This window comes from Pimephales promelas, chromosome 22, assembly GCF_988280905.1.
Source record: "Pimephales promelas chromosome 22, fPimPro1.hap1.1, whole genome shotgun sequence".
Taxonomy (NCBI): domain Eukaryota; kingdom Metazoa; phylum Chordata; class Actinopteri; order Cypriniformes; family Leuciscidae; genus Pimephales; species Pimephales promelas.
In genome coordinates this window covers 23,207,225-23,216,988 of record NC_142790.1, presented here as the reverse complement: position 1 = coordinate 23,216,988, position 9,764 = coordinate 23,207,225, and the positions used below count along the sequence as shown (strand labels likewise).

The following is a 9,764-nucleotide window of genomic DNA, read 5'->3' as shown; positions in this document are numbered from 1 at the left end:
TATCTATCTATCTATCTATCTATCTATCTATCTATCTATCTATCTATCTATCTATCTATCTATCTATCTATCTATCTATCTATCTATCTATCTATCTATCTATCTATCTATCTATCTATCTATCTATCTATCTATCTATCTATCTGTCTGAACAAAAACAAACAAAAATACTGAGTTCCCCAGAAAAAAAAAAAATGTGTCAGCCTACAATGCTTCAAGTTTCCCTATTGGAAATGTTTTTTGTCAAAATGTGAGAAGTTTGTAAAGATATGCCTGAAGTATGAAGTCCTGAGGGATTAATGAAAAAAAAAAGCTTTGGCAAAGCTGAAAGGAATGAAAACAACTGCACTTCAAACACAAAACCCAGACACCATAAATACCCTGCATACATCTGGAGAGGCATAGTACTACGGCAAAAGAAATGAATGGTGTGACGTAGGAAGTGCCGCCCCCGAAGAGCGACTATCTTCAAACAGAATTCAGTACTTTCAACAACAGTCCCAGCGTTGCTTCAATGAACGCGCCTGTCTCGATGTCATTCGTTGGCGGTTACAGAGCACGCTTAATTTCTGCACGTTCCGTGCCGCGTGTTGGAAAAACTGAATCTTCCCAAAAAGCGTGGAAATATACTTGTACATTTTACATACAGCAAAAGTGCTCCTTCGTGCGCTGACTCGGTTGCTATTTTCTCTTCCGTCTTTTCTAGGACCTCGAATGTCAGTGGAATAATTAGAAACACAGCGCTGGCTTTAACTCTATTCTTCGGTCTCGTAACGTCAACGACGTCGCAGAGTATTTTTCTCGCTATTGGCTGGTGGTTCACTGGAATATAAGCGCTGCTGTGAGTCTGAGCTGTGAAGGGGCATTCCTCGCGCCGCGCTTGGATCTGGACCGCGCGCGCGCTGCAGCAACGGCCACTCTGTCCATCATCGGCGCGCGCTGGACATGCAGGTTTGCAGATAGTTATGGCTACCAAGTTATATGAATGAATGTGTTACTCAGTTATGCTATTATCCTCAAAAAATCCATTCCAATGAGAGAAATCACGTCAGCGTGATGTGAATTTGAATTTTTTTTCTGAGCCCTTCTCTGTGGGAGACTTTTTTTCCGTTACCATGTACTTCGAATAAACCGAATCAGTTTACCCGCTCGCGCTCGTTTTTATCCTGTTTAATAACGATGGCTAACGAATTTCGCTATGACAATCGGAATATTGTGGAGAAATATCTTAATCACAAACTTTTAAAGAGGGGATATGTATGGAAACTTCCATCTTCTGAGGAAGAAGATGACACCTTCAATAGAGGAGAGGACTCCTCTCCAAACTCTGACAGGAGGAGGCTTCAGGCTCCCTCGGTCGGCGGGGGTAACAACTCTGAATGCCTGATAGCCCACCGTCTCACCCTTTCAGACCCTCATTTGATGCTCTACCGGGTGTTACGCGAGGCTGGAGACGAGATGGAAAGGATCTACCAGCGTGAATTTGAGGAGATGTCCCACCAGATGATATTAAGTCCCAATGTAGCGCAACGCTGCTTCTTAACCGTGGCTGAAGAGCTCTTTAGAGACGAAGTGAACTGGGGGCGGATCGTGGCTTTCTTCGAGTTTGGTGGGACCATGTGCGTGGAGAGCGTCAACCGGGAGATGGCGTCCCAGGTAGATAGTATTGCACACTGGATGACAGACTACCTGAACGGGCCACTGGAAAACTGGATCGAGGAAAATGGAGGTTGGGTAAGTTTATGGTCAAATGATCGTGACCTTTGCCCAGTCATTCATTGCTTCATCTCTGCAGGTGAAGCGTAACATCAAAACAACACAGTCTTAAACCGAATACCCACGCAATGTTGTTGTGTACCTTCACCTTTTACCAATCAAATGATTACTTTCTTAGGTTTGAATCTACTAAGCAGATTGTTACAAACCCCATGAGAGAAAAATTCAAGTTTTTGTTATTTTTTTGCTGTGTGGCTTCTTTATCCGAGTGCACTCCTAAACACTGACACAATTGGGAAATATACTGGGAAAGGGACCAAAATATTGATGATTTATCATGTACTACAGGTTTGTGTCCAATCAAATTCTCTCTAGTAAGAGAAAGTCCTTCCTCCATATCACCCAGCATTTAGCAATTCATGTTTAGGGCTGTGATCTTGCTAAAGGCTATTGGATATTTAAAATATGTTTTGTCCAAACTTCCTGTTTCAGTAGAAAGTATGTTGTCACTAGGAAAATAACTACACAACCGTAAAGTCATTTCATGGGGTCTTTATGGCGTACAAGTAGACTTTTACAGTTTCAGGCTCTAGTCTAAGGCAATGAAGTGAGTTGAATTCATTGTGTCTGTAGTGCTAATAGAATGGTTGAGTGGGTTAGTTGTTTGAGTGGTACTGGTCTGGTTTGAGGTGAGTCAGTTTGGTTTTTGACAGTTCAATCAAGGTGAAAGTGACACTTTAATCATTGTAAGCCACTCCCCTCTTATGTCCTGTAAAAATAGAGTTCATTAGGCATCTTTTTTCTCAAGGACATGTGACTTTGTTGCATACTAGGTCATATGAATTCTTAATGATTCCTTGGTTGTAATTCCAGCAAAGGTAGGAAAAAATAGTTTATGATCAAATGAAACACTGTAAGGTAGAAAGATGATTTTTTAAAGAGGTAAAGAAAGATGTTTATGCATGAGGTGAAGCCTCAGAGAGTTCATGCTGTGATTTACCAGTGGGACAGTTTAAAGAACATGCTATTTTCTGAAGACACATATAGGTAGGGTTGTGGCAGCTGCTCGACAGCCTAATCCAGAGACTTATTAAATTAATCATGTATTTATGATAACAATTAAATTGTATTATAATTATCATAATACATAATATTTTTTTACTATCAAAAAATATATCATAATAATATTCAATACAATTTCTTGTTGGGGACTTTGAATCAATAATTTGTTTATATGTAAATTCACGAGTCATTCAAGAGTAATGGTGCAACACACACTGTAGTGCATGTTTCTTTTATGCTACCTCTACACTATACTAAATTGTTACTTACACATGGCTGGCGCAACTGGCCCCTGGTGGCTTGTCTCTGAAAAGAAAGGAAATCTGGCACGTGTAAAAACCGAGTAGTCTATGAACGTCCAACTCCCTAGTCAAAACAAGTAAACATTTTTATTTCTTCTTTTTTCTTGCTTTAACACTATCCTTCACTCTGACTGCAGTGCTTCTGTGCTGAATTATTTACGGTATAAATTGGTGCAGCCCATCATGGTTGTGTTGATCCTTTATGGTTGGACTGACTCCACCCTATTCATCTCAGAACCTGCAGTCTAAAATGAGGGCTGTAGACTGGACTGTCCTCCAAATCATGAACTGAACTACATTATGTGTGTTTAATATTAGATAAAAATGGTTAAATGGTGTTAAATTGCAGTTTGGGAATCTTTTCTCCTTTCCTTCAAATAATCAACCATTTGAGCACATGTTTCACTCTCACTCTAGCTGTGATCACTTCGCGGTGTGACGATATTGACGCGGTGCTCGATATTCCGCATTATAAAATGGTTAGTTCCAATCCTTGATTCTGATTGGTCAATAGCTGTGCTTTATTCATGATAAAACACGGTTATGACCGCTTCACCCAACGGTTCTATTTCTCACTGCACAACACTGCAGTTCTTGTGTTGTTTTTATTTGAGCTTTCATGCATATTACACATTGGAACGTTGTTGCTGTTCACGGTCAGGGACTATTTTTTTCTAGCGGAAAGAAGGCTTTTAGTGATTTTACTTCATGAAAGTTGCACTAATACATTTTTTTTTACTTTAATATTTTTATTGTGTGGTAACTGTTTTACAAAAGCAATAAGGTACTCCAGGCAAGTGCTGTATCGTCAATAAGTAACAGCTAAATGGCGTTATTAGGCATGAAGCGGAGATGCAGCTCAGCCTCTCGTACCTTATTGCTTACTGAAAATGTATGCACGTGCAAAGCTCAGGTGCTCACAGCCCACTCATGTACCGCTCATGCTCATCGGAAAAGAAAAGTACTCTCAAATAATGGGCCGAAGTTTCTATGTAGTAGTATACTTGTTTCTGTTTGCAATAGCCCTATATTGTGCTGCAACATGATGTGATATAACCATGCTGGGCAACACTGGTAAAATGGCGATAACCTCTCGTCCACTGATCCGCTCCCCGCTACGCTCTGCTCAAATGTTCTGAATATAACTTTGAAAGACTAGGCTATATATTATTTGGATAATTGGTGAAAAATAAATTAGTTAAATTTGATTCTGCTGCATAGAACTGAATACAGTAATCATAATTTATTATATTTTCTGTTCAAATTTAGTGTTGTTTTCAATAGAAGTGTGGTTCTTTAGGCTATTGCTTGTATTTTTATTATTTAGAATCATTACAATGATTGAATTTCATTAAAACGTCTATTATTAATACAATTAATGCAAAAAACAAAACAAAACAAAAGCGAATTTAAAATTAGAAATAAACTATTTTTAAAAAGCATTTTCAGTTTCGGTTTTCGGGCCAAGTGCGTCCACAAATCTCGGTTTCGTTTTCGGCCCAGAATTGTAATTTCGGTGCATTCCTACAGTCTTCTTCTGACTGCAGACTGGAGGACAGCAAAGATTCTCCACTGTCTGGTACAGCTGTGCAGGTGGCCCAGCGGAGCCAGAGCCATTATTCCTGTCTGGATGAAAGGTGTGCTGGGACTGAATTAATGATGGTCATTACTCACCACATCTGCTGCAGGTTAGACTGACTCAAATGGCCTGTGATAAAGGGAAGAATGAGGAGAGCTTTTCAGAGAGACCACCGTACACAAACACTCTTCAAAACACAAAGCTGCTTTCCCATTATTTCATTCTCTGTCGGTTATTTTAAAGGTCAGTTGTAATGAATAGATGTTAAACTACTTTATTATCTATATATTGATGACTTTATAAACTCTGTCATTCCTTTAGTGAAGAGATGTGGTGCAATTAGGATACAATTAGCAGAGAAGCATTTTAATAAGCCTTTACATGTTCCTGCATTATTCACAAAGCTCAGCACTTTTGTCCAGAGGCAATGAATGATTTATTTATTTCATTTTGTCATGAAAAGCACATCTAGAGTTTGCATTAAGACTGTTATTGCTGAGAGATTTGGCTCACTCATGAGAGTTATATATTACACTGAGTCTGTCATTAACAGCATCTTTAAACGTAGGAAATGTTTTGAAGTGCCGAGAGCATTTGACGTTGATATATACTCGCACAGGGGATGCTTCCCGCTTGATTTCCTCTGTAGTTAGTTATTTTAGGGGAATCTTTATTAAGTTCTGATAATGTCCCAATAGCTTACCATCAGAGCGCTGGTGCTATTTAGGCCTGTTCATTTGCTTATGCCTCATATGAAGAATGCATTTAAAAACTTGCTGTTTGGAGATTTATAAGGACTTTCATCTCAAGAACAGAAGCATCAATGGGAACGCAGCCAGTCAAAACACTACTATAAGCTTTACTTTAATGTAGTTATGATCTGTTACTCTGTATAAAGTTCAAGTGACTAAGGTAATGGAAGAAGAACAGTTCTGCCTTTGCTGAGCGTATCACAAGAACGTTAAGTGTTGTGTGATATTCATTCCCCCCATTAGAGGGTCCTCAATGTGTCAGAAGGGCTTCCCATTTGCCCTAAATTGGTCAGATGGCTTCTCTTCTCTGACTGGAAAAAAATGTTCTCTCCACCCATGGTTAATCCCAATTTATTATCCTCCTTTTGAATTAATGTGATTCATTAATCCTTGGATAAAGCCTGTCTGTGAAGAATATATGATTCAGCTGTACCACAGTGCTCTGTCTTGTTACTATTTTTCCAGGCCCCGTTTACCCAGCTTGCCTTGGAGACCATTGTCTTACTTCAGCCACTATCACAGGTTGAAATGGACTCAACAGACTTTTAAATGTATGTTCTGTTCATGTGGATGGTGTTTTGTTAATGAGACAATTATACTAGACATAATTAAATTGGTTCTGTTAGCCATTTTAATGCAGTTCTTCTTAATGATGGAAGTAAAACTTGCGTCAATGGATGTAAAATAATAATTGTTTCCGCTATTTTAGAAACGGCTTGCATGAGTCTGGAAACTGATGCTGCTTGGAAAGTTTTCCATCCATTTTGGCCTTTCTCGTGAGTCGTGACCCTTTAAATAAAAATTGCCTGTAGAAGTGTTTAATAGGTGACTGCAAAAAATAGACTCTGAACACCTTTTTTCCAGAAAACAACATCCTATGTTACTCAGGTTTCCTTTTGTAAGCACATTTAACATTGGAGGCGTATTCAAAGTGCACATGTCTGTTAGCTTTTATGTCAAAACCAGAGAAACAATAGTTCGTTTCTTTCCTTTTTTTTTTTTTTTGAGTTGAGAAAATCAGATGTCTTTCAATAATTTGTTGTAAATTTATACTAGAATGATACTGCTCCACAAGGGGAAAACACTCTGTTATGTCATTTTTTATTAAAGCATGTTCGATCTCATGCATTAAAATAACTTTTTAAAATGGTTTAATTGCTTTTTTAATGTGTTTAACAAAAGCTGTAGGAGTAGAGTAGGTCTGTTGCCTCCCAATATTTGACAGCACTGCACATGGCAAAATAGAGCAGATGCTCAGACATTTAGGACTTCTGGTTTGCAAAATGCTTAATGAGCTTTCTCATTACTGTGTAAACGCTTTGAGCTAGCTCATTTACCATGCTCTTTTTTTCCACCCCCTCTCTCAACAAATTGATGTTTACTATTGTCATAATTGCCATGTTACTGTTGAGGTTTAGGTAAAGATGGAGCTTTGTTGGTTTGGTGAACTGAGATCAAGTGCAATGCAAAGTTTGCACATAGACACACTAGTTATCCCAATGCACAACATTTGCTTAATAATCTCCCACTTATTGTTGAGATTGAGTAAAGCTATTATATAATTAAGTCAATCAGCAGTTTATGTTAGGTTCAGCTTAAACCTTCATATTTTACTATAGTTATCCTTGTGACTCCCGGAGGCAGCCTAGCGTATGGCATGTATTGTTTAACTCCAGCCCCGATTCAGATAATGAAATCAGTCCGCGTGTAAGTTTGTTTAGACAGACTACAATTGCACAGGTGCTCACCCACACACCACATACCTGCGGTTCATTACAGGTTTCTTGCTGTGTACAGTACAATTCTGATACCTTAGAGGCATGTTTGACCCCACCTGGGTCTTTTGTTAGTGGGTGTTGCGTTTTGAGGCGTTTTACAGTTTGAGTCAAAGAACTTCAAAAGCTCGAGCATCGCTCTTGTATTATTTTTTCCCGAACATGCGCCTCCTACAGCCCTTTCAAGTGACACTGTTTATGAAACTGATATTGACAAGAAAGACAGACCATAGGAAAAAAAAACAGTCAACAAATGAGTGCTGGAAAAATAATAGAGTGTCTCTTTTTTGACATTCAGTGATAATGGCTTCAAACAAAGCTGCTGTGTATTTTACCGTTGCAGTGTACATCTGTGCCTGTGAAGGTGCCAAGAAAGGTTCCGGAAGAAAAGAATCGTGAGATTAAAAAAGAGGAAATGGAGGAGGCAGATGAATAAGAGCAATAAAAGGAATCAGGAAGGATAGGTGACTGTGTAAAGAGTAGCCTATGTTTTGTTATTGTACCTTCCTGCCCAGCTGCTATCAGGTAGGAAAGGTTGTAGCTCCTGCTCCTGGGGGCGCAAATTATGGCTCCAAGGGTTTTTCTGATTGGCTGCCGGAGTGCTCCATGGTGCCTTTGACCTCAAGGCGAAACCCTCTGCTGGGTGTGTCTGGAAAAGAAGTCTGATGTTTGGTGGAGAATCAGGGTTTTATTATAGGGCTGGCAGATGTGGGAAAATAAGGATTCCCTAGCAGGTGTGGACTCCTTGGTTTGAGAAACTAGATTCTAAAGATGAACAAAAGTCGTTAAGTGAGACAAGGTTAAAAGTTCAAATGATTAAAAAGTCTGCGGACAAAATTATTCTCTGTAAAATCGCTTTTTCTCCTTTTTCCCCCTAAGCATATTTCTAACTTCTGAGGATTGCAGACAATAGAACAAATTGGATGTGAAAGGTGAGTTCAGCAAGGGGTAAGCACCGCGAGAATCTTTATGTTTGAAGAAAGCCAAAACATTATCTGTTATCCCTCATCTATTTCTCGATTTTATTCACTGAAACTCGCAGTGAGTCATTAGAAGAAAACCTTGGCGAAGCTGACATGTCTCAAACGCATTTATGTTTTTAGTTATTGGTTTCCTTGAGGAGGTGAGAGACTTGCAGAGAAAGTTATTGGGACATTCCCTTCATATACACAAATGTACTTTCTTTCTTTTTTATGTTGTAGATCTATATGAATGATTCATCCATCTTCCGGCGAAACGTCAGACTTCAATCATTTCATCTGCTTAAATCCTGCCCAAATCATAGATTTTGAAGTGCAATGACCACATCTCAAAATCCAATCAACAACCAATGGATAGAACCAAATCCCTTCAAATGTTTTTTTTTTTCAGATAATTTGTTTATACTCCGATGTACATTTGTCCGTACAGCTAAAAATTTCTGTTGCTACCTCCGTTTCATTGTGACTTTAAAGAGATTCTATTTATTGAAAGCGCAATTCGCAGCCTTTATCACATTTATACATTATTAATGCTGGATTATAAATCAGAGATAGGCCTAATAGATTTCCATGTCTGTAACTGGATTCCGTTCTTCCTAGTTGACAACGACGACTGTTTATGTTTGCGGTCGACTAGTTATTTGGATAAGTTGACTTGTGATTGATCAAAGTGATGGTTCTTGCTGATCAGACGGGCTTTGTATTGGTTTTGAGTTTTGTCTGCCTTTGATGCTGCAATTTTGATTTTGACTTTCCCTCACTCTTTGATATGTTCCTTGTGATTTAAGAATTTCTTTTCTTTCCACAGACCTTTTATTCTTTGCACCTGGGCACTGTGGATTATAGAAGCAAAGACAAAGGAAGAAAGCAACAAATGCTCATTGACGTTCGCCAGCATGGTCTTAATTCCTGGGTTAGGGCATGATCCCCAATATGACTGGATTATTATCTCCTCAGACTTCTAGGCTATATGTACATCGTTCATGTGCATCAACAAATACTCACTGTTTGGTGTCCGGGTTGCTCTTATTGATTGGTGAATATGTAGTTGTGAATTTACTTGCGGTTTTGCTGTCAGGACCTGTGGTGCCTCTTCTTGCTTTCAGATCGGGTTATCGGGGACATTGTCACTTGCTTGCCTACCAAAAGCTTTTTTTTCTTCTTCTGTAGATTTGGAATCATCTTTATTTTTCATAGGAAAACAACTCATTCCCCTCTTGATCACAACTGATTCCACCTCCCACACAAAAGTTGTCCGCTATGACAGTTGGCTCATAGAAGCCTTTTGCAATAAATCCACATCTGTGTGTGTCTGCCCCCTGAAAGAAGCCATACACTTTCACAAACATGTGACATACGCTGTGCAATAAAACAATGACAAAGGATCAAGAATGATTAACAAAATGGACCGCTCGCAATGAGTTGTAGATGCTGCAAACACAGATTGGAATCTTGGCGATGAGACAGGCTTGTTTACTACTGAGCTTTTGCTGCTGGGGACTTAAGAGTGTGTGTATGCAGGTTAGAGGTTTTTTTTAATGAAATTATAGCTAGCACAGAGTATGATAAGGGTATCTTTCATTCGGTCTGTTATGCCT

General features: G+C 39.0%; 1 protein-coding gene across 1 annotated transcript in view; it reads left to right on the top strand.

The window, feature by feature from the left end:
* Positions 1-490: 490 nt before the first annotated feature.
* bcl2a (BCL2 apoptosis regulator a) overlaps positions 491-9,764 on the top strand; it is a 43,077-nt gene continuing 33,803 nt past the window's right edge. The window contains exon 1 of the mRNA XM_039684746.2: positions 491-1,734. Within this exon, the coding sequence (XP_039540680.1) occupies positions 1,180-1,734 (555 nt within the window). The 5' untranslated portion in view covers positions 491-1,179. The remainder of the gene's footprint in view (positions 1,735-9,764) is intronic.